A 25961-nucleotide genomic window follows, 5' to 3' on the forward strand; every position below is an offset into this window, starting at 1 on the left:
TATAATGGTATATCATAGTTGTATTATTTTGCATCACTATTACCATTAGCCAGAAAAATATTTTCCCATGTGTTTATTTACACTATGATATTATCTTTTCCTGTTCTTTGTCCATTTACTCCTGAGGTCCTCATGTTTTAGTTAAAAATCTGGAATTCGTGAGACATAGGTATTAGACTACAGTCTATCATCTTTACTGTATTTTTTAACATTCAGCTCTTTTGCTCTTTATTAGAAGTTTACACTAGTTTTTTTTAAATAGGTTGTTTATAAATACTTAACACTTTCATCAACATCTACTTTTGATGCCAAAAGTAAGTTTACCTTACTTTTTTTTTTTAAACCTTAGATAGTTCTTTAGTTTCTACTGTACCTTTTGTTAAATCTTTCCTTTTGTGTTGGAAAGGTTACTTTGGTTTATATTGTTTATAGATAGGTACCCATACATACATGTATATGCACATATATTCAATATATATCAACCTGATCAACTCTGAATTTTGTTCTAATGCTACACTTCCCATTTCCGTTTCGATTTAAGTATTTTTGGTTTTTGATAGTATAATATGCATTAGGTTTAGATTATGATTGTTTGATTTATATGTCTATTGTGTCTTCAGTTCTACTGTTTCCCACTGAAAAAATTCTGTGCATTTTTCAAGGACTTTAGTGGTTTTTACTCTAAAGTTCTTACATGTCTTGTTATGTATTTTTAAGCATCTTACCATTTTGCTTTTATTGCAGTGCAGTTTTTGTTTTAGTCTGTTTTCCACTAATATTCTTGTGTATGTTTTGAACCTGATTATTTTGCCTAATGCTTCCTATTTTAGTATGAGTTCATTGAGGATAATTTTCTGTGATTTTTAAAAAATCACCCGAGCTTTTTTTTTTGGGGGGGGGGGGATGCAGGTCTTTATCTTTGCCAAATATAAGTAAATAATATTTTTCTTTTTATTTTCTTACCAGAATAACTGAACGACTATTATTATTTGGCTTATAAAAGAAGTTAGCTAAGATAACTGGAATCCAAGCTAACTGTGACAAAGTTTGGCTTTCTCTGGTGATTAAATGAATGTTTATTTGGCTTTCTCTTTCAAATGTCCTAAGAAATGATAGTGGGACTGATAATGAAATGAAAATGAGCTTATAATGTAAAGTGCTTTGAGACTGCCAAATCATATTATATGGCTTTACTATTATTAGAAGTGTGTTTTGGTTTCTTACCAGTGCCCTATGGTGAGATATCCCTGACCTTCCAGGAAAGTTGTTTTGACACAGCACATGATCAAGAACAGGGTCACTTCTGGGATATATGGGTTGAGGGTAGGAATTCTGCATGTGATAGTTGGTGGAGAGAATGTTTAGCAGTGTGGCCTGCTTCTGCACAGACTGAGAAACTTAAACCTTGAAGAGAAGTGGTTGTCATCTTCAGGGAGAGAAGGCATACACTTCAGTGCTCTTAGGGCCTCAGGGGGTAGGGCCCAAAGTACAGCAAGAGTTTGGCTGTTGTTCATTCCATGGGCTCATTTCACTGCAGAGTGGGTCAGTGAGATATGGTTTTATAAGCATGACAACACTTGGTTGCTTTTTCAGAAGCCTCATAACTTCCCTAGCTCTGAGTTTTATCATCTATAAAGACTAGGAATAACATTGGCCAGTAAAATGAGGCTTAAATGTGGACTACTAGCAAGGACAGTGTTCAGTTGTAGTAGGCACTCGGTAAATTGCTGTCAAATAGAACTTTTTTGATTGCTTGGCTTCTTCTGTGTACATATGCCAAAAGTGGTGCAGATAGATAACACCCCCCCCACACACACTTCTTAGTTTCTGTCACTTGTCCTGGAATGTTTTTCTTACAAATACGACAGCTGAACCTGTAGGCTTAAGGCCTGTACTTGCTGCTTAAGAACCTCCTGATTTCTCAGAATGCACTGACCTTCCGGCCTAGGGCAAGCCCTGCTCAGTTTGGCTCTTCCTAACTGATCATAGCTTTGTTGAGTAAGATGAACTGCTTTGATTCCTTGTGATTGGTTAATGGTCTCATACTCCTGCTTGAAGGCATTTGAGCCACTTTAAAACCACAAACAAAATAATTTGCTCCTCTTTGGGTCTCTTGCCCAAACAGTAAGCACTACTAAATATCCTGAGGTTTTTTTTTTAAACGGGACAGTTTTTGACTCAAGTCATCCATTTCAAATCAGTTTTGTCTGAAGACTCTATGAAACCTGGAGGAATAGAAATATCTTGAATATAGTAATAAAGATCAAAATAGTCTTTCATTCAGCAGTCTTTTTTTTTTTTTTTTTTGGTCAGTGGTGAGGCTTGAACTCCAGGTCTGGGTGTTGTTTCTGAGCTTTTCAGCTCAAGGCTAGCACTCTACCACTTGAGCAACAGCACCACTTCTGGTTCTCTAGTGATTAATTGGAGTCTCACAGACTTCCATGTCCAGGCTGGCTTTGAACCTGGATCCTCAGATCTCAGCCTCTTGAGTAGCTAGGATTACAAGTGGGCCCTGCCATTCAGCGGTCTTTGTAGTGCTTTCCTGAAGTGTGTGAGTGTAGGGAGCTAACCCAGTTGAGTGAACAGTGAGCAAAATGGTAGAACTTGGCTCTGTTGATACATAATACAGGCTGTAAGAACGGAGTGTGGGGAGAGGAGCACAGACTAATCTTCACATTCTGATACTGAAAATTAACAAGAACAAAGAATGTAAAGAAAATATATTTATTCATATACACTAAAAAAAACCCCTTCCATTTCTCTGTAAAAGAAAGCTTACTTGAGCTCCCTCCTCCCTGTTTATTGCTACCTATTTTTAAATAGGAATTTCATTTTAAATATTCTGTGTATAGTACCTGGGTGTTTTTACATTTGCCTGTGTTGTCTGTGATAGATTTGCCTGGAATTAACAATGGGGTTTTTAGGAGTGGGGATCCTGAGGTGTTTGCCCTGGCATGCATACTCATTCCTCTGGCAGGTCCTGCAGCCTTAGAGCTCTTTGAGGCTGGGGGACGGGGTATCTATTTCAGTGATGATTAACGTCCAGAGTGGTGAGATAGACACAGATAAGCAGAGTGTGTTTGTTTGTTTTAAAATGACTGCACCTAAGAGCTCCCCACACCCCTGGCCCAGAAAGCATAAAGTTTCCTAACTCTGAAATGGGAAGGCACTGCTAACTGGTCACAATTAAGGTCTAAACTGATTTTCAGAGAACAATTAGCAACCCAGTGTAGCTTAGGCTTTCTTGTTCTCTTTTCTTTTTTCTTTTTTCTTTTTTTTTTTTTGCCAGTCCTGGGCTTGAGCTCAGGGCCTGACCACTGTCCTTGGACTTTCTCAAGGCTAGAGCTCTACCACTTGAGCCTCAGCACCACTTCCAACTTTTTTCTATGTACGTGGTACCGAGGAATCGAACCCGGGGCTTCGTGCATGCTAGGCAAGCACTCTACCACTAGGCCAAACTCCCAGCCCTCTTGTTCTCTTTTCTGTTTTACCTAGGGTAGAAGTCACTTGTTCTCTAGTTCACTGAAAGATTTCAGCATGGACATCTTTAGCCATTTTGGAATGGCAATTTATTTTTGTGTTGGTCCTGGAGCTTGAACTCAGGACCTGGTGCTGTCCTTGTCCCTGTGCTTTTCTCCCTTCCTCCTTCCCTCCCTCCCTCCATCCTCCTCCTCCTCCTCCTCCTCTTCCTCCTCCTCCTCCTTCTCCTTCTCCTTCTTCTTCCTCTCTCTCTCTCTCTCTTCCCCCCTCTCTCTCCCTCTCTTCCCCCCTCTCTCTCCCTCTCCCTCCCTCCCTTTTTCCCTCCTTCCCTCCCTCCCTTCCTCCCTCTCTTCCTCCCTCTCCCCCCCCCTTGGCTGTCTATCACTTCAGCCACAGCTCTACTTCTCTTCTGGCTTTTTGCTGCAGGTAAGAATCTCATAGAGTTACTTTCCTAGGCTGGCTTTGAACCACACTCTGCAGATCTTAATCTCCTGAGTAGACAGGATTACAGGTGTGAACCACTTTGCCCAGCTACCGCCTTTTTTTTTGTTTTTTTTTTGGTGAGTTAATAAAAATAGGGCACTGTTTTCATGGTCACTGTAAATAAAACAATACACTTGTGGAAGGAAGCAGGAAAGAATGGTCTAGTGCAGGCATTTCCTTCAAATGCAGACTAGAAGGATGGAAGTTCCTTCTGAGCTGCAGAAATGAACATGTTGCACTGTTCTTTCCAGTCTAGTAACATATGAGTGCTAGGGGATGAATTTTTTGCATTCAGGACAGAAATACAGGAAACCCGAAGTCTTTACCAAATAGCAATATATATCAGAAAGAGATCTCTGAAAAGTCATTCATTCTTCATACTTTCATTCTTTATATTTCTAACATTCATCTAAGTTGGAGCTTGAGTTACTGAAAGCCATCTGGCTGTGGGGTTAGTGAGGACACATACAGATTTTTTTCAGGAGGAAGGGAAGAAGATACTAAAATTTGAACTCAGGGCCTCAAGCTTGATACACAGGTGCTTTTACTGCTGAGCCACACTTCCAGTCCTGTTTTTGCCAGTTTTTTTTTTTTTTTACCAGTCCTGGGGCTTGAACTCAGAGCCTGAGCACTGTCCTTAGACCTTCCTCAAGGTTTGTGTTCTGCCACATGGGCCACAGCACCACTTCCGGCTTTTCTATGTATGTGGTACTGAGGAATTGAACCCAGGTCTTTGTGTATGCTTGGCAAGCACTCTACCATGTCTAACTCTGCATTGAAAAGGGGAGTCTTTCAGACTTTTCTGGCTAGTCTGGCCTTAAATTTAGATGCTTCTAATCTTAGCTTCTGGAGTAGCTAGGATTATAGGTATAAATAACTACCACCTGGCTTTTAAAAAACTAATTAATTTTTGAGAGTTTGCCATAGAAAAGAATTACCTTTATATAACAACTTGAACTCTGGGTTGATCTAGAGTACTATGGATTGCACTTACAAGGCAAGTTTTCTACCACTTGAGCCACACCTCCTGTACCTTTTCATATTGGTTATTTTCTAGGCATGGTTTTACTTTGTACTGGAGCCAGCCTAGACTGCAGTCTTCTCACTTGTGCTTACCATTGCCACTGGAAGTGACTGGCAGCTCGCACTTGACTCAGCTATGGGGATTTCCCATAGTTGGAATAAAGATATGTCCATTGTCTACATTGAAATGGAATTTCATAAATTTCTTTTTTGCCCAGACTGTCCTTGAACCACAACCTCCCCCCCAGCCCTGCAATCTCTGCTACTCAAGTAGCTAGAATTATAAGCTTGAGCTCTTATGTCCCACTCAGATTTTTTAAAAATTAATTTTGAGTGCTTGACATAGAATTACCTTTTTGTAATAACTTAACCTGAACTCTATTGACTCTGGCATTGTATTAATTTCAAATCCTGACTTCTAACCTGGGAATAGGAGAAATTTAGGTAGTGTCCTCTTGAGACCAGGTTCTGGTAAATGTTAACATTTAAGATGAGGAAAATAGGAGAAGAATTGTGCTTTGAATTTTCAGTGAACACTGACATACTCCTTCCTCCTCTGCCCCTCATCTATAGGAACTGATTTCTCAGAATTTCTTTCAAGTGTATCAACCATTAGACAAAGTTGAAAAACAAAAGTTTGGTTTACTTATGAGGCAAGTCCTTTCTGCTTTGCAGTTTTGTTCAGATTTGAATGGTATTCAGTTGGAACTCAATTGTAAAACTGTGATAATTAAGTATGTGTGAATCTTACTTGTAAATGAATATTCGAGTTGCATCTAAAACTGAATGTGAGACTCCCTGGAGAGAGAATTGACCTCTTGTTAGAGGGCTATCTGCCCAGTCTCAACTTTGAATCAGTTCATTTTCTCCAGACTGTTCACATTGCCTTCCCTGAAAGTCTGGGCCACCCAATGGGCTCTGTGCCTGCCCCTCTTTAGCCCACAATTAATTGCCAGCACATTCTTTCTTTTTTGGTATTTGACATGAGCTCAAATTGCTGAGAAAGGTGACAACTGTGAAATGAAGTCAGGGCTTGGAGACACCTTAAAAAATACATGGAAAGGCCACTAAATGACAAGAGCAGACTGCCAGGCTCTTTCAAAACATCACCACGTCTGTTGACTTTCCATTCCTTGTCCACAGCACAAAATTGGAGGTCAAAGAATCATAGGAGTTAGAGATGGAAAAGACATTTGGGGTCAGCCAGTTCATCCTTCTACCTTCTCTTGCCCCTGATTCTGAATCATTCCTTACATTATATTTTCTCCCTTGGCTCTTGTACAGTTTTCACGGTCTTCATTCAACCCTAGCCGTCACCTTTGGGGAATGATGCTGAAACTCTCTCCAGTTTTACAGCAAAGAGAGATATTGCCTCTGCCTCCCCCCCCGCCCCGTTGACATTAGTGAACTTCTTTGTTGGTGGTCTCAGCTGAGAGGCTGAAGACCACTGAATGTCTCTCTGTTGCTTGGTAATGGGGGTTTTCTCAACAAGTTGAAGAACATTAATGTATGTTGATAGCAGGCAAGGGATAAAGGCCTAGGATAAAAGAAGCCAAGTCCAAGACTTTTGTTTTCCAGTCTTGGCTTGAAGGGGATTTGTGTGTGCAGAGATGTGTGGTTTGGAGACAGGTGGACAGAGACACAGACATTGCATCAAATAGGAGTTTGAAAGGAAGCCTACCTTGAAAATTAGTGGGTTAAACAAACCACAAGTATTCATTGTATGAAGTAGTAGAGGACTGTCTAGAGGAATCCATAGTGGGGAAGTAGAGGGGTAGCCTACTGTACCAGAACTTAAGCTTCCAATGAAACTGAGGCGAGCAGATGAATTGGAGACAGGGCTAGTTACACCAGCTTTTGTGGTTTCCCCTTGCTTTAAGAAAGGAGAGGAAGAGGAGTCTTATGTTCACTGGCTGTGTGGTTTGGAAGGAGGAACAGTTACTTTTAGAAGCAGCTTTGGAGGGATACCTCTGACTCCCCCTCTTGTTCTAGCAGCTGTTGGGAGCAGTCCGAAGGGAATATTATATTTCTTCTGATTACTCTGCCAAGAATGAGAGGAAATCCACAATCTGTGGGGCTTGGGGGGAGGGATGGGGATGGGGTGGCAGGTGATGGGACAGGGAAATTAAATTGTTTTATAGTAAATATGTTGAGATACCTTTCCTGGAAAGCCAGTTCACTGAAAGGAATAATATTTCTCTGTTCACTAACTATAATGAGTTTCTCTCTTAAAAAAATGGAAATATTTGTTGGTACTTCTTTTTCTTCTCTGTAGTTCTAGCTTTGACCTCCAATTTCTTTGAATTTCCCATATTGAAAGGTGAGTGAAGTTTCAGATGTAGTGGTGTGTGCTCAAGGAGGGCTCCCTTCACGCCTTCCACGCCCTCCATGCCCTCTAAAGTACAGTGCTGGAGAAGCTTGCAATCATCTCTTAGCCTGGCTGCATTTTTTCCCTTTTTTAATCATAGTGGCCTAGAAGTTACATATGAAAAGTGGCTGGTGGCTTTTGGCTCATGTTCTCTTCATCCCTTCATCTAGTCTTGGAGGAGGCCAGGGATTTGGGAGTCTGGCCACTTAGGCTCAACCTTTTTAGTGATTAATATAGAATAGTTTCAAGATTAAAAAAGCAAAAACCAAAACCCCCTAGGAAGCACCTTAGTGTAATTATTCCTCAGATGGACAGTACAGGGAAAAGTCATTTTGAAGGTAAGAGGACAAAGTCTACTTTGGAGTTGTTTTGTACCTGATCCATGCTTCAGAGGGGAGCCTGTTCACATACACACAAATGTAGTGGCTTCTTTCTTGAGGTTGAAGTGGTAGGTCAGCCTGAAAGTTGAGATTCTTTAAAAAAAATGAATTCTGTAATTAAATGAATATGTTGTATACTCAGTCCCTATTCTGGGGGATCATAATATTTGTTGGTAAATTAAAAGCACTGAGAAGTTCTATAATGTAACTTTGTTTCAGCTAGCATTGTCTAAAATGTTGGGGTATTACTGGGGTTTGAACTCAGAGCCTTATGCTTGCTTGGTTGGAATTCTAGCACGTTTGCCACATCTTCAGCCTGTTTTTTTTTTTTTTTTTTTTTTTTCCAGTCCTGGGCTTGAGCTCAGGGCCTGAGCACTGTCCTTGGACTTTCTCAAGGCTAGAACTCTACCACTTGAGCCTCAGCACCACTTCCGGCTTTTTTTCTATATATGTGGTACCAAGGAATTGAACTCAGGTCTCCATGAATGCTAGGCAAGCACTTTAACCACTAGGCCAAACTCCCGGCCAGCCTGGTTTTTTGATAGTTAACTAAAGGTAGAATCTTTCATCTTGCACACTTTTCTTTGCAGACTGTCTTTGAACTACAATTCTCTGGATCTGGGTCTCCTGAGTATCCAGGAGTATAAGAATAAGCAGTAGTGCTCAGCTTCCAAAATGTTTGTAATTTTTCTCAGACTACACATTGGCCAGATGCCTCACAAATTACAGTACCTAACAATGGCAGGAGAAAGTAGATGGGGGTCTGGCCAACTCAGTCCTAAGTGCACACATAGAAAGTACTTAGAGTTGGGGCCGGGAGTTTGGCCTAGTGGTTAAAGTGCTTGCCTAGCATGCACGAAGACCCGGGTTCGATTCCTCGGTACCACATACATAGGGAAAAAAAAAAAGCCAGAAGTGGTGCTGAGGCTCAAGTGGTAGAGCTCTAGCCTTGAGAAAGTCCAAGGACAATGCTCAGGCCCCGAGTTCAAGCCCAGGACTGGCAAAAAAAAAAAAAAATAAAAGTACTTAGGGTTGTTACCAGTGTTTCTGAAGCTGCTTTGGACAGCTTTGACATGTGGCTATCTTATTAATATACTTTATCTGCCTTGGTACATGGAAGACTCTGGAAGAAGAGGCAAAAGTATTGCCAATTTGAAGCCAGACTAAACAGTGAATGAGGCCTATCTCAACAACAAAATTTAAAAAAATCAAAAGGGGTAGAGGCAATACTTAAATGGTAGAGTTCCAGCTGACCAAACAAGTAAGGCCAAGCCAAGGCCACGAGTTTAAGCCCCAGTACTGCCAGAAAAAAAAGAAAAAATTTGGAGGCTCATCTTACATTCTTAAAAAATGTGATATATTAGAAGGTTGGGCACCAGTGGCTCATGCCTATAGTCCTAGTTACTTGAGGAGGCTGAGAGCTGAGAATCACAGTTCAATGCCAGCCTGGGCACAGAAGCCTGACAGACTCTTATCTCCAATTAACCTCCAGAAAACCAGAAGTGGCACTGTGGCTCAGTGTGGCAGAGTTGTAGCCTTGAGCTGAAGAGCTCAGGGATAGTGCCCTGACCCAGAGTCCAAGCCCTGTGACCAACCAAAAAACAGACAAACAAAAAACATGAGGGCTGGGAGTTTGGCCTAGAGGTAGAGTGCTTGACTAGCATGCATGTAGACCCTTGTTTGATTCCTTGGTACTACACACACAAATCAGAAGTGGTGCTGTGGCTCAAGTGGTAGAGCTCTAGCCTTGAGAAAGCCTAAGGACAGGGCTCAGTCCCTGAGTTCAAGCCCCAGGACTGGCAAAAACAAAACAAAACAGTGATATATTAGATCATAAATTTTGGGGACAAGCCTTTGGGGCTGCAGATGTGTGTCTTCCCAAAGGGAGATCCATAGTTTTGAAGATTCTTACTTATCTATTTCTGTGTGTGTGTGTGTGTGTGTGTGTGTGTGTGTGTGTGTGTGTGTGTGTGTGTGTGTGTGCGTGCGCGTTCATGAGTGTGCGTGCACGTACCTGTCCTGGGACTTAAACTGAGGGTCTGGATGTTGTCCCTGAGATTTTTTGCTTGAGTCTAGGACTCTGCTACTTGACCATATGCAGATTTTTTTTTTTTTTGGTGGTGGTTAATTAGAGATTTGAGTCTCATGGACTTTCTTGACTTAGATTTCAGCCCTCCAGAGTACCTAGGATTACAGATGTGAGCCACTGGTTCCTGGCATTGATATCTGTTAAGATTCCTATTCTTGTTAGGACTATGATCTTTGCTTTTTGTATTTAAGGCTTTTTTTTTTTTGGTCTGTCATGAGACTTAAACTCAGGGCCTGGGCACTGTCCCTGAGCTTCTTTGTGTTCAAGGTAAGCAATCCACTTGAGCCACAGTGTCACTTCTGATTTTTGAGTGATTAATTGGAGATAAGAGTCTCATGGAGGGCCGGGAGTTTGGCCTAGTGGTAGAATGCTTGCCTAGCATGCACAAAGACCCGGGTTTAATTCCTTGGTACCACATACATAGAAAAAAGCTAGAAGTGCTGAGGCCCAAATGGTAGAGCTCTAGCCTTGAGAAAAGTCCAAGGACAGTGCTCAGGCCCTGAGCTCAAGCCCAGAACTGGAAAAAAAAAAAAAAAGAGTCTCATGGTGACTGGCTGGCTTCAAACCAAGATCCTCAGATCTCAGTCTCCTGCTTACAGGCATGAACCACCAGTTTGGAGAAGTCAAAATTAGAGACTTCAATTGAATCTTGATGTAGACCTCCTTCCCTAGGTTCTAAGTTGGCATGCTGTCAGCCAGTCAGGCCTGACTAGTACCATTAGGCAGCGTTGGTGGCATCAAGGGGAGTGGAACTTCAAGATGGGGCAGGGAGGGAAATTGACCTGTGTTCTAATTTTCTGATTTCAGTGTTTAGGTAGATTTAAGATCTCTCTCATATACCCATACTTCTTGCACCCCCGTAGCCATTTTTCTTCAGCGTAGGTTTATTTACTTGCTTTTTGTTTTGGGGTGTGAGTGAGGCAAAGGGAAATGAAAGGGCATTCTAGATAACCGCCTGGATTGATTTCTGTCCCTCTGGACTCACTTGCCAAGATTTTAAGGGACCTGATCACTTACTGTGGGTGCATGTTGTATTGTTTTTGTTTAAAATAGGTCATGCACCCAGGAATGCAGTCAAACTCTAATGGTGACTAAGTGCCGGAAAGCCAAGAGGGAGGGGGCCAAGTGGAAAAATGAGCCTGAGGCAAGAGAAGGAGGGCTGGGAAAATGGCAGTGCAGCCAGGCCCACGGGCCAGGTTAGAGATTCCTCTGTGCATTAACAGCCATAGAGAGATTTATTTACAGGGCACTAATCATTTTTTTAGGGGAGCACCCTAACTTTACATCAGTAACTATGTGGGAGAATTGACTGGCCAGAGGCCATTTCAAGGTTGGGGAGTAAGGTCCTTTTTTGAATTATAAGGGGCACCTGATCATGTCCTCCCCAGTACTTCTTTTGCCTGGTTCTGTCAACTTCCTTTGATGGCTCAGTGACAGGTCCCTACTGGAGAAGTGATACCTTGTCTCAGACAAAGCAAGTTTTGTTTATACCTTCCATTTTTCAGGTCCTGAAGCCAATAGAAATATAGGTACAGTTTGGCTACCGGTTAGGGAAACTAACCATCAAAAGGGTTTGGACAGAAGGAATGAGAAGGCTGAGTTGTTATAATGCTTTTAACAAAGTCATACTCATTCAAAGCCAAATGGAATGCTTTTTTTTTTAAGTAAAAAATTGATTTGAGGGATTGCAACCAAGTTGATTGTGGTGTTCAGCTTGAAGAGGATGCTTGCACCTGCTATTGGGTAGAAAAGCTTCTAAAGTTCAACTTTGAAAGTTCTTTCTGCTGTGATCAGGCCCCCAGGGAGTGCGTTGACCCTTAGTAAAGTGTCACCAAATGGCCTTTAAGTAACCAAGGAGATGAGTGAAATGTCCTTACCCTAATTCAGGAAATATGACAGTTCTTGTCCCCCCCCCCCCCCCCCCCCCGCTATGATCCAGAATATTCCACTTTTACTTTCACATCTACTTGTTAACTTAGACCTAATTCAAGAAGAGAGTTGTATCAATACACCATTACTTCTTTCATATCTGGGAAAGATTTGCAGAGAAAAGTTGGCAGGATAGCACATGCATTCTCAGTTTGAGGTTAGGTCATTTTAACTCTCTTTTCCTGTCCTTAGTTTTCTCTCTACTGGGAAGTGTAGGTTGCTCACTGGTAATGTGAAACCAGGGCTCATATTCACCTAAAGGAAAAATTCAGTAAAAGACATTTTAACCTTAACATGAAATGTCTAATACCAGAAGAACCATTTTGATGGGGCCAGGAGATTGGCCTAGTGGTAGAGTGCTTGCCTACCATTTTGAAAAGTTGTAAGTAAATAAGTTAAGATAAATGATTATTAACAGCTTTAGTGATGACACATCACATATTAGTAATATCCACTATACATGTAGTAATAACCACTACATATATTTGTATTTCTGTAAAAAAATAATTCACCCTTTTGTAGAAATTTATAATTTATACATTGCTTTAAGGTATCATCTTTAAAATACCACAAGAAATGGACAATTAGTGGAGTTAGTTATCTAGAGTTGTATAATGTATAGGTAAAATACAGATTCCATTTTCTTGAGTCTGTCTTTGTGCTTACTTTATTTCATCTATTTAGTTAAAGGTGAATTGAAAGATATAACTACCAACAATTGTGTGATATATTAAAACATTGCTTACTTCCTACAGCACCTTCTATTTACTTATGTCATCTAATTTATTTATGGAAACATAATCTTATATTGCACCCCCCTCTACCTATGTAATGATTTAACTTTGTTTTACAATTACCAGTGTTTGCTATAAAGTAGTTATTTACAAAATATTTTACCGCCCTCTCAAAGCTAGAGGTCTACCACTTGAGCCACAGCACCACTTCTGGCTTTTTTCTATGCATGTGGTACCAAGGTATTGAACCGGGGTCTTCATGTATACAAGGCAATCACTCTATCTCTAGGCCAAACTTCCAGCCTCTTACATTTTTTTTTTTATTTCTAGTGGCAGTGTATTCCATTGCATTAGTTTACTGTTCTCTTACAGATAGACATTTGGTCATTTGTTTTCAGATTTTAGCTCATATATATATATATATATATATATATATATATATATATATATATGTATGTATGTATATTTTGCCAGTCCTGGGGCTTGAACTCAGGGCCTGGGCACTATCCTTGGGCTTTCTCGAGGCTAGTACTCTATCACTTGAGCCATAGCACCACTTCTGGCCTTTTCTGTGTATGTGGGACCAAGGAATCAAGCCCAGAGCTTTGTGCATGCCAGGCAAGCACTCTACCACTAGGCCATGCTCCTGGGCCATCTAATATATATTTTAAAATTATATATAATGTGTATTATATGTAATTATATAATTGAATTATGTATATAAATTACATATTTGAATTATCCTTTGTGATATAGTACTTAACATAAGGATGATTGATGAGAAGCTATCATTTAATGATTTTTGTATTGGGAGAGAATTCCTTTCTCAAAGACGGCCAGTTAAACATGTTATGAGCAGTATATATATATATATAAAACCAGCCCAGACACTTTAGAAAATGGAAAGCTATTTGTATTTTTCTACTAACTAGTCATGAGATGACAATAATATTTGTTTTAAGGTGCATGTATGTAAACGTGGGTTGTAGGCTATTTTCCTCAGTGTTTCCCTGTATGAACTCTGTTCTTAACTTTTGTTGTACACAATGGCTTAGTGTTGTAAACAGTGTTACCTTGACAGACTATCATCAGCTTCCTAAAAATGAAACTTGTTTCTATGTTTGTCTCTGCTATTTTTTCTTATTTTGTTGCTTCATTTTAATTTTTTCCCTCTATAGTATTTCAAATTTAGTAGACTACATTATAATCAATACATTTTTATTGCTTGTATAATCAGGAGCTGATCTCTACTCTTCACTGGAATATGTACATATTCAATTTCCTTCTAGCTAAACTATTTTAAATGGACATTTAAAAATTGTTACATTTTAATAGGGATGGCTGCCTTTGAGCATATGTGTGCTTGTGCGTGTGTGTGTGCACGTGTGCATACGCGCACATTTGTCACTGGGTGTGAACTTAGAATCTCTTGTTACTACTTGAGCAATACTTCTAGCCTTTTTTGCTTTAGTTATTTCTGAGTTAAAAATCTTGCTTTGGACCATGATCCTCCAACCACATTCTCTTTTGTAGTTAGGACTACAGGTTTGTGGTACTCTGCCTGTCTTGTTGGTTGAGATGAGGTCTTCCTTTTTATTCAGGCTCTCCAGAACCAAGATTCCCCTATTTTTGCTTCCTGGCATAGCTGGGATGACAGGCATTTACCATTATACCCAACCTTTTTTAAATTTTTTTTATTTTTATTTTTTTTTGCCAGTCCTGGGCTTGAGCTCATTGCCAGAGCACTGTCCTTGGACTTTCTCAAGGCTAGAGCTCTACTGCTTGAGCCTCAGCACCACTTCTGGCTTTTTTCTATGTTTGTGGTACTGAGGAATTGAACCCAGGTCTTCGTGCATGCTAGGCAAGCACTCTACCACTAGGCCAAACTCCCAGCCTTTTTTTATTTTTTGTACCAATCTTGGGCTTGCACTGTCCCTGAACTTTTGCTCAAGGCTACTCTTTCTTTAGTGTGTCATAGGGTTTGAACTTGGCCTAGGCACTATCCCTGAGCTCTTCAGCTCAAGGCTACCACTCTCCCCCTGGGCCAAAGCGTTGTACTGAGCTCTTCAGCCCTACCCTTGAGCCAAGCCCACTTCCTGTTTTCTAGAAGTTAATTGGAGATAAGAATCACAGGTCCTTTTGTGCCCAGACTGGCTTTGAACCTTGATCCTCAGATCTCAGCTTCCTGAGTAGTTAGGATTACAGGAGTGAGCCACCACTGGCTTCAAGGCTAGCCCTTTAGCTTTACCCTTGAGCTACATACATACCTGTATGTGTGTGTGTGTGTGTGTGTGTGTGTGTGTGTGTGTGTGTGTGTGTGTGTGTGTGTGTGTGTGGTTAGAGATAAGAGTCTTAAGGACCTTCCTGCCTGGATTGGGTTTCAAACTACAATCCTCAGGTCTCAGCTTTCTTTTTTTTTTTTTTCTCATATATTTTTTATTGTAATTAATCGAAGGGTTACATTATATGCACCAGATAAAAGGTGCATTACTTCACAAACATTGATACCCTTTCTCATGTTTTGGTCCCCATTTCCCTCCCCGCCCCCCTCATCTTGTTTTCCCTCCTTCCCTATCCTATTTCAAATAACCAAATAAACATATATGCAATATATCAGATAACAAGGCAAAATACTGTAATTATATGAGATAACCAAGGGACAGCAAAAGAGATGAGAGATAACATAGTACATTAAGGACAACCATCACTCATTATATATGGCTTTTGTTTCTGTATCCTGGAGAGCCTTTCATTTAGCATATGGCCTTATATATCTAGGTTTTGCTCTATTGTAAATCTCTGCTAGGAGAGCCCAAGGTTTCTACTGATGATAAGTGAGAGAAACCATAGAGCCTATATTCCTTTGAGTCTGGCTTACTTCACTTAATATGATTTTTTCTAAGTCTTTTCATTTCCTTACAAATGGGGGGATATCATTCTTTCTGATAGCAGCATAGAATTCCATTGTGTATAAATACCACATCTTGTTGATCCACTCATCAACTGAGGGGCATCTGGGTTGGTTCCATATCTTTGCTATGGTAAACAGTGCTGCAATAAACATCGTTGTGCTAGTGGATTTAGTATGTCCAAGTCTCAGCTTTTTGAGTAGCTAGGATTACAAGTGTGAACCACCAGCACCCAGCATTCACTTAGCTTTTTTAAAATTGGTTTTAATAGGAGAGTCTTTACTGTAAATACTAAATATTGAAAAACTAGGCCAGGCACAATGGCTCACGCCTATAATCCTAGATACTCAACAGGCTGAGATCTGAGGATCACCATTCAAAGCCAGCCTGGACACTAAAGTCTGTGAGACTTTTATCTCCAATTAACCACCAGAAAACTGCAAGTGGAACTGTGGGGTAGGGCAGTAGCTTTGAGCTGAAGAGCTCAGGGACTGTGCCCAAGCCTGGAGATCAAGCGCCCTCCCCCCCAAAAAAAAAGGAAAAGAGAAAGAAAAGAAAAACTAGGAAGCATGCAAAAACCTAAAGATGAAAATGAAACTATCCAGTTGGGTTATCCATTACTATTGTAGAATATATTCATCCAGTATTCTTTGTAGGCCACTCTGAGCCTTGAATAAAAAGTAAAAAAAATAAGCTTCATTCTTCAGTACTGAATTTTTTCTGTCTAATCTGTCTGAATAGAGGCTAGGCATGTCTGTAATTCCAGTACTTGGGAAGTTGGAATTGGTATATAGTTTTATATATATATATATGTATATCATATATGTTTGTATATGTAATATATTTATACAAAACATACATACTCAGAGCTGGGAGTTTGGCCTAGTGATAGAGTGCTTGTCTAGCATGCATGAAGGCCCGGGTTTGATTCCTCAGTACCACATACATAGAAAAAAGCTGGAAGTGGTGCTGAGGCTCAAGTGGTAGAGCTCTAGCCTTGAGAAAAGTCCAAGGACAGTGTTCAGACCCTGAGCTTAAGCCCAGGACTGGCAAACAAAAACATACATACTAATATGAACATATACAGAGAATATTTCTTCATCTGTATACGAGCCCTTTGTCCAGGACATAAGTTTTAAATTTTGATAGTCTAGCTTATTCGATTTTTTATGCTATTGCTTTTTGTGTCCCAGGAAAATTTTTCTTATGCCTCTAATAAAGAGATATTTATTTCTTCTAGTGGTGCTGTAGTATTAGATTTTATGCTTAGGTTATGATCTATTTTGAATTAGCTGGTGTGAGGTATGGACCAGGGTTTATTTTTTTCCATATGGAAATTCAGGTGTTTCAGTCATCTGTTCTCCTCTACATTGCTTTGGAATCGCTGCAGATACTTGTTGTAGTTTAAAAAAGTGCTTTTCTCCTTGGCTTTCTTGGTTGTCCAGGTATGGAGAGAGGAAACTTACTCTGTACTAGTTTCCTAATCTTTTAAATTTATACTTGCGTTATATTCTGGATGTTTCTGAGGACTAACTCAGGAAGTCCACAGAATTTTTTCATGACAGTGTCAGTAACCCAATTCTCTGTTGTTTGGATATAGGGTGACCAGCATCCCAGTGAAGGAACGGGTGAAAGTGTCTGAGAATTGGCGGTTAGGGCGCTGCCGAGAAGGGATTCTGTTAAAGTGGAGATGCAGGCAAGTATCTTCTTTTTTGGATTGATGATTTTGCTCATTGACTGATGCTCTACCAACTGAGCCATGCCTCCAACCCCGAGTAGCTTCTTGACTCTTTTAAAGATTTCTGGGATAGAGGTGCATAATGGAAAACTTGGATCCTAGTATAATGGGAGCCAGCGTGGCTGGGTGGCACTGGTCATCTTCTAAATACAAAGGGTCCAGCAAAGGGACAACTTGTTTCTCCACTTTAAAAAAGAATTATAGGGGCCGGGAGTTTGGCCTAGTGGTAGAGTGCTTGCCTAGCATGCACGAAGACCCGGGTTCAATTCCTCAGTACCCCACATACATAGAAAAAAGCTGGAAGTGGTACTGAGGCTCAAGTGGTAGAGTGCTAGCCTTGAGAAAATCCAAGTACAGTGCTCAAGCCCTGAGCCCAAGCCCAGGACTGGCAAAAAAAATAAAAAATAAAAAAAAAATAAAAAAGAATTATAAAATATGTACCTGTTTTTTAATGACTTTCATATTTTCATATTTATTTGTTGGCTTGGGTGTTATTAGGGTCTTAGCACACTTAGGGTCTTGCTAGATAGGTTCTCTACCACTTGAACAATGCCCCCAACACAGATTCTATATTTTTATGATTACAAAGTAATGGTGTTTAAATTTGAAACAAAATTAGAAAAACACAAAGAAGAAAATAAAACTCGCCTATAATTCTACCACCAATAAATAACCTCTCTTTATTTTTTCAAAGGACATAGTTGAAGGCAGTATTCCCATCTATTTGTTTTGTGGGGCTTTTTTGGTTGTGGGACTTGAACTCTGGGCCTGGGCAGTGTCCCAGGCTACCGCCCCTAACCCTCGAGCCACAGCTCCACTTCCCAGGCATGGCCACCACGACCAGCTTATTTTTCTTTGAGTCTTCTACTCTAGGAAGTTATTTATTCCTTTTGGTTTCTTTTCTTTCTTTTCTTTTTTTGTGGGTCATGGGGCTTGAACTCGGTCTAGGCACTGTCCCTGTCTTCAGCTCAAGGGTACCACCCTATTCCTGGGCCTGGGCATTGTCCCTGAGCTCTTCAGCTCGTCTACCACCCTACCCTTGAGCCAAGCCCCACTTCCCTTTTCTAGAGGTTAATTGGAGATAAGAGTCTCAGGTCCTTTTGTGCCCGGGCTGGCTTTGAACCCTGATCCTCAGATCTCAGCTTCCAGAGTAGCTAGGATTACAGGCATGAGCCACTGCACCCAGCTCCTTTTGGTTTCTTTAGACTTGTTTTCGACTTTTTTTTTTCTTTTTGTGGTGCTAGGGATCAAACTACGAGCCCTGCATATGGTAGACAAGTAATCTTCCATTAAGCTATTAGTTCCAGCCCCATATCCTTCAAAAGGAAGCCAAGCACCAGTGGCTCATGCCTATAATCTTAGCTACTCAGGAGGCTGAGATCTGAGAATCATGGTTCAAAGTCAGCCCTAGCAGAAAAGTTCCATGAGACTTTTTTCTCTAGTTAACTGTCCAAAAGTCGAATGTGGAGCCACAGCTCTTACTTTGAGCCCAAAAGCTCAGACCCCTAGTTCAAACCCTAGGACAGGCTGAAAAAAAAAGAACTGCCACAAAATTTAGATGATGGTTGTAGTACTGCTGATGCCATAGATTTTATTTTTCATCAGTGCTAAATTACTTTAGTTTGGAATGTAGTATACACATGTATAGAGATATTAAATCCCCCTTGTATAACTGACAAGCTAATTAAAATAAATAAATTTATAGTTATTATTTGACTCCATACTAAAAAGAAAGTGCTTCTTCTTGATTGATTTCAGTGGGTAACAAGCATCATGACTCCTCATTTTGCTTGACTTGTTCCTGTGCTGCACTGATAGGTATAGGCAGAACTCTGCTGACCCTTTCTCTCTTGCTCTGTCCAATTTCTACTAGTTAACTAAAAGCAGTTCCATAAACATTCTGTAGCTATCGGAGAAAAAGATTTTTTTTTAATGTGTGATTTATTTATTTATTTATTTGTTTCTTTTCTTTTTTTTTTTTGCCAGTCCTGGGCTTGGACTCAGGGCCTGAGCACTGTCCTTGGACTTTCTCAAGGCTAGAGCTCTACCACTTGAGCCTCAGCACCACTTCTGGCTTTTTTCTATGTATGTGGTACTGAGGAATCGAACCCGGGTCTTTGTGCATGCTAGGCAAATACTCTACCACTAGGCCAAACTCCCAGCAAATTTATTTATTTATTTGAAACAAAGTCTTGCTATATATTTTGTGATCCTCCTTCTGCATCTTCTCAAGTGTTGAAACTACAGGTGCATACCACCACAGCCAGCCACTTGCGCTTTTTAACACTGGAGCTATTTTTCTATCATGGTTTTGTTTCTGATGTTGTCTTTTTAGGCACTAGTTTCAAACAGTTTGGTAAATAAACACATTGCAGTTACCAGGCTGCCCCAAAATTCTCTACTGTTCACCTAGTGTGAACCTTGTTTCTTGTCCTAGGCAAATGGCTGTTTACCAGATGTCTTGAAACACATGTATTCCAACTCCCTCTGTTTGATGCCTAGTTGAGTGTGCTCCATACTCATGCAACGATGTTGAAAAGGTCTGTGCACAATGAGTGAGAGTGCAAGCATCTATATACACTCTACATAGTACCTGTACTATATATACATACTTGTAAAAATCTCTTGAGCAGCAACAAAGTCCAAGCTGCATTTAATGGCCCATCAAGTCAATTTACAGAAGTTTTCCACATTCCCGTGACACTTGTTTAAGGAGCCTGGGGAAGAAACTGCCCAGTTTGGACAGACAGGCTTGGCAGTAGGAGATGGTGTCTGTATGTGGGGATGAGTCAGCTCTCCATGGGTTTGCTTGGAACCTGCTAGCTCCAGGACCCCTAGAGAGGGTAGAGTAGGTGGAATGTTTGGCTTGGGAAAGGGACCTAGTCCCTATCCGAAAGCTTAGTGTTTGGCGTTTTCTTACTTCTTAAGGTTTGTTTTGTGCCATGGGAGTGACAGGCCTGTAGTTTTGAACTTTTCTTCCTCCTGTAGCCTGAAGAGGGAATCTTTTAACTATTTGTGGATTTCTCTTAGCAATTACTTTAAGAGCTGACTTCTCTGTAGACCCAGAACTGTAGCAGACTGCAGTGGAGCTATTTTTCCATTGCCACATGTGTCCTCCAGTTCAGAACTGTAGATAGATACCCTCTGAAAAATGTAGGCATCTAATATGCACATTAGTATCATTTCTAAATGGCTTTATTCCTTTCATTTCTAAGTGGCCCCTTTGCTCTAGTAACAAGGGGCATTCCATGGCTCAATCTTTTCTTTTCTCCATCATGCTTTAGCTGATCTGTTTGGAAAAGGGTGTAGGTTGGAATCTTAGTAACTTGAGATTTACCAGAAACACTCACTGATAATGCGGAATCAAAGTTACTTCACTTAACTGGAAGATTTCCTTTTGTTCTTCCCACCTCTCAATCACTTAATATTTTTTTTTTGCCAGTCCTGGGGCTTGAACTCAGGGTCTGGGCACTGTCCTTGGACACTCTTTGCTCAAGGCTAGAGCTCTACCACTTGAGCTACAGCTCCACTTCCGGCATTTTCTATGTATGTGGTACCGAGGAACTGAACCTGGGTCTTCGTGCATGCTAGGCAAGCACTCTTACCACTAGGCCAAACTCCCGACCCTCAATCACTTAATTTTCTAAGGTCTGCCTACCCCTGAGCAGTCTAGGGAGCCAATAATTGAAATATTAAGCGTTTTCCAATGAAAAGAGATGTTTAGCTGGGTATGGTAGTGCATGCCTATGATCCCAGGACTAAGGAGAAGCAGAAGGAGCAGAATTTGAGAAATGCCTAGGCTATATAGTAACACCCTGTCAGAGAGAGAGAAAAAGAAAGGAAGGAGAGAGAGAAGGAGGGAAAGGGGCCCACAGGGAGAGACAGGGAAAGAGAAGCGAGACAGAGGGAAAGAGAGAGAAAGAATAGAAGGAGAGAGAGAGAGAGAAAGGTTGATTTAAATGGTTCTATAGATTAGGGGCTGGGATGTAGCTCCATAAAGCTCTGGGTTTGATTCTCAGTCATAAAAAAAAAAACAAAAAACGTTTTAAAAAGAAAAAGAAAGAAGCTGGTGTGGTGGCTCACATCTGTAATCCTAGCTGCTCTGGAGGCTGAGATCTGAGAATCAAGGTTCAAAGCCAGCCTGGCACAAAAGGACCTGAGATTCTTATCCACAATTAACCTCTAGAAAATGGTAAGAGCTCAGGGACAGTGCCCAGGCCAAGTTCAAACCCCATGACTCACCAAAAAAAAAAAAAAAAAAAAAAAGAAAGGAAAAGAAAGAATGAATGAAAGAAAGAAAGGAAGGAAACAAAACGTCCAGGGGCTGGGAGTTTGGCCTAGTGGTAGAGTGCTTGCCTAGCATGCAAAAAGACCTGGGTTCGATTCCTCGATCCCACATACATAGAAATCAGTCAGAAGTGGTGCTAAGGCTCAAGTGGTAGAGCTCTAGCCTTGAGAAAGTCCAAGGACAGTGTTCAGGCCCTGAGCTCAAGCATAGGACTGGCAAAAACAAAAGAAAACAAAACCCCAAAACCTCCAAAGATCAGGCCACTACAACCTTTAATCACTAGTTGTCTGAGGGTAGCCAAAGGATAGGCAATTTTGAAGACCAAGATTTAGGTGCGTCCTGTAAGCTTCGCAGGATATCCTTGCTGTGTTGAGGATTGGCTGGCCTTTTCAAGTATGAGTGTCAGGTTTTCATGTTGCATCTTTGTTTTTCAGTGCTGGTGAGCAAACTCATAGGCTAGCCATTTGTGCTGCAACTTGGAGAACCTTACATTTCTTTTTCCATTTCCATAGTCAGATGCCATGGATGCAGCTAGAGGATGATTCTCTGTACATATCCCAGGCTAATTTCATTCTAGCCTACCAGTTCCGCCCAGATGGTGCCAGCTTGAACCGTCGGCCCCTGGGAGTCTTTGCTGGGCATGATGAAGATGTTTGTCACTTTGTACTGGCCAACTCGCATATTATCAGTGCAGGAGGGTAAGTGCTGCAGGACTTTCCTTTTATCTCTTCCTTAGTGTTCTCCAGAGACCTGTGTCGGCCTCTGACTTTCCTGTCTCAATTCCAAAATGATGAAGAGGGAGACTAGAAAAGGGTATGGTATTTTCCTTTCAATGCAAAGAATTAATAGGGTTAGCTGGAGAAGAAAAGTAGAACCTATTTGCATTAAGCAAAGTGAAACTGGCTTTGATACTTCGCAGGAAGAAATTGGTCTTCTTTTTCAGCACTGTCCAGGCCCAAGTCAACATATCTTGAAACTCAGCACCTTTTGGTACTGTCTAATGCTTAAGTTTGGATGTCACTGGAAAATTGGGCTGATTTAGTAGACTTGTTCTCTGAGAATAATTGCCTCTTGGGGGTGGGCTCCTTTTTCTCTCCTAGAGACGGGAAGATTGGCATTCATAAGACTCGTAGTACCTTCACTGTCAAGTACTCGGCTCATGAACAGGAGGTGAACTGTGTGGACTGCAAAGGGGGCATCATTGTGAGTGGCTCCAGGGACAGGACAGCCAAGGTAGGGTGCTGTCCCTCCTCCTCACTGTAATTCCCTCCTTCCTTCTATAGGTGCTTGAGTGGATAAAGCCTTGAGTCCAGGTTGGCCAGAGTACTTGGTGGGGGCAGGGAAGAAATGACACAATAAAGGACTCACTTATGTTCCTCTGGCATGCAATTTGCCATGCCAGGCTGTGTCCCTGCCAGCTGGACTGGAGAGGGGTAGATGGTGGCTGGGAAGCTTGCCATTCACTTGAAATGTGGCATGAACTCAAAAACAGAGGGCCTGGCCAGGTTTTCCTCCCTGAGCTGAGTTTCCTCAAGTTTGTGGGTTGAGATCTGACACGAATATTCTATTTTGAAGTCTCTTTCCTTTTGCTTGCTGTCTGTTGAGGGACCTCTCTCTCTCTCTCTCTCTCCTCTCCTCTCCTCTCCTCTCCTCTCCTCTCCTCTCCTCTCCTTCCTTCCTTCCTTCCTTCCTTCCTTCCTTCCTTCCTTCCTTCCTTCCTTCCTTCCTTTCCTCCTTCCTTCTCTCTCTCTCTTTCTCTCTCTCCTCTCCTCTCTTCTCCTTCCTTCCTTCCTTCCTTCCTTCCTTCCTTCCTTCCTTCCTTCCTTTCTTCCTTCCTTCTTTCCTTCCCTCCCTTCCTTCCTCCCTCCTTCCTTCCTCTTCCTCCTCCTTCTCCTCTTCCTTTTCCTCCCCTTCCTCCTCCTCTTCCTCCGCCTCCTCATTTATAAGCAACCAAGCTGATAATTAAAATGTGTTTTTATGCTCCTCTGCAGTAAACAAAGAAGAAAAGGAGACAAGGATGATATTTGTTGAGTTATTGCCAAATTGCCTGGTCTATAGACATTGGCTATGGCATAAAAGAATGGGGCTGTTAAACAGTATGACCCTTGCTTTGTGGACTCAGCTCATCTATGTCTGAGCCAAGTAGGCTCCTACTCCTAAGACAGAGAGTGAATTCTTTCTTCAAACCTGTGTCCAGAACCCAGGACACAAGGCCTGGTCCTTTGGGGCTATTCTGGGAACTTTGCTGACAGTTTAGTTGGTAGTATAGGGTGCCATGCAGTGTCTTATTTATGTATTTTTCAGCATCTAAAGGCTCCATAGTGCTGACTGGGGCAAAATGGCTTCTAAGCCACATAGGGAGCGAGATCAGGAAAGGGAAGCTGCAGTCTTTACTCACTAACCTTCCTGACTCTTGATGTTGCTAATTTATATAAAAGAGTGAAATTTATATAAAAGGGTTAAATACATTCTCTTTTATGTGTCTCCTCTGTTTTTACATTTACCACAGGAAATGTGAGGGGAAAACCCAGTAAATGTTTTAACCAACATGCAGCAGACTTTCTGGTCATCTTGTTTCTTTTTCTTCTATCATATACTCATGTCTCTGATTGGTCACTGCTTATGTAGAATTCCTGGAAAAGACACTGGCCTTAATCTGCCATACTTCTCAAAAGCAAATTAATATAGGAACCTTTTATGCCATTTGTGACCTAGATACCCATCTTATGGCATTTTCTTGTTGTGATCTATGATTTTACCCAGTTCATTCTTTTTCTTTTTTGTAACATCTCTTTTTTTTTATCCTGTTGTCTATGAAACAGTAAAATAAGCTTTGTGATTATATAAAGGATATGTACTGCTTGTAGTTGAAAAAATGACTTTATTTATGTGGGATATAGGTCTTATTTCACACAGAAATACTTATTTAGTGACTGATGTCTTGTTTTAGGTTTAAGATAGAATAAAAAAATAAGTATAGCTAGACACAGATGTCTCAGGCAAGATACAATCCTACCTACTCAGTTATGAAATAGCCCTAAGCAAAGATAATAAGTAACACTAGAGTTTGAATCTAGGTTGGTCAGATTCTAAATCTCAGTCATGCCTTTTCTGCAACTACAGGCTTTAGGGTATATTTTGTTATTTAGGGTTCCATAGAAATTAGAAAAATCTAGAGGTGTTTTTTTTTTTTTTTTTTTTTTTTTTTTTTTTTTTTTTTTTTTTTTTTGGCCAGTCCTGGGCTTGAGCTCAGGGCCTGAGCACTGTCCTTGGACTTTCTCAAGGCTAGAGCTCTACCACTTGAGCCTCAGCACCACTTCCAGCTTTTTATCTATGTATGTGGTACCGAGGAATCGAACCCGGGTCTTCGTGCATGCTAGGCAAGCACTTTACCACTAGGCCAAACTCCCGGCCCCTAGGGGTTTTTTTTAATTTCACTTTTTGTGATTTTTTTTTCTTTTCCCCTTTTGCTGTTTTTGAGTTCTGTATGTGTTGTCTTGTATGTAAGCTTATCTGTTTGGGGGACAGTAAGGGAAAGCACAAAAATAGTAGGACAAAGCGTGAACTAATTAAGCAGTAATAATCACCAGACACTGTGTTGAAAATGAACTATACAACGTGGGTAGAAGAGGCTTGGGGAGGGAAAAAAAACAGGAGAAAGTGAGGGAAGAGGTGACACTCTTCAAAAAGAAATGTATTCATGACTTGACCTGTGTAACTCTAACCCCTTCGTACATCACCTTTACAATAGAAATAAATTTTAAAACAGTAAAATAAAATGAGCATCTGAACATTTAAAAAAATAGAAAATAGAATTAAAATTATTTTTAAGAATTCCTGAATCAAAGGCTTTGGTCATTTTAAGGTGCTTTGTAAAAGGGTTGTATAAATGTCTATTCCCACTGAATCTTCCAGGATGGGTCTGTTTTGGATTTGGTCATAGAGGGTAACGCATACCATGGCAATTCCTGTACCTCTATAGAGTGTACTCCTGCCAGCATATTCTGTCGCTGGGCTGGGTGGGGAGGACCACGTTCCCACTCATGCTTGGAATTGACAACATGCTTTCAGAGCTATCTTGGAGTACAGAAAACCTGTTCTGTTGTTTGCAGAACCTGGGGAGCTACCAGCCCTCTCCATGTGTAGGTCACTAGTGAATCTAGGCCTAGGCTGGATTTTTGTAAAGCAGAGTCCTTAGTGTTCCAATCCCCAAAAGTCAGAGCCTTTCTCTGAGGGAGTTTGGATCAGAAACAACACAGTGAACTAGCTCTCTTCCATGCTGGAGTAGACTGAAAAGGGAAATTAGAAGAGTACTACTAAAAGGGCTAACTATCCCAAAGAATAGGTCTGAATCCTGGCATTCCAAAGAAAATTATGGTATTTATCTTTAATTCCTGTCCTTTCTCATTTAGGAGCTCCTTCTTAAATTATTGTCCTTTCCCAGAAAAGAAATGTTGTTCTCTTAATCACCCCATCCCCCAACCCATCAAATATAAACTCTAAGAAACACTTTCTTCTTTTATAGGCTAGAGATACCATG

The 25961-nt window shown here is 40.9% G+C and overlaps 1 protein-coding gene across 1 annotated transcript in view; it reads left to right on the forward strand.

The window, feature by feature from the left end:
* The window catches only part of Fbxw4 (F-box and WD repeat domain containing 4), an 80061-nt gene that overhangs the window by 1798 nt on the left and 52302 nt on the right, over positions 1 to 25961 (forward strand). Inside the window, exons 2-4 of the mRNA XM_090346038.1 lie at positions 16996 to 17091; positions 21934 to 22119; positions 22522 to 22654. Coding sequence (XP_090202164.1) covers positions 16996 to 17091; positions 21934 to 22119; positions 22522 to 22654 — 415 coding nt within the window. The remainder of the gene's footprint in view (positions 1 to 16995; positions 17092 to 21933; positions 22120 to 22521; positions 22655 to 25961) is intronic.

Source organism: Megascapheus bottae, chromosome 15 (assembly GCF_031878675.1).
Source record: "Megascapheus bottae isolate mThoBot1 chromosome 15, mThoBot2.hap1, whole genome shotgun sequence".
Classification (NCBI taxonomy): domain Eukaryota; kingdom Metazoa; phylum Chordata; class Mammalia; order Rodentia; family Geomyidae; genus Megascapheus; species Megascapheus bottae.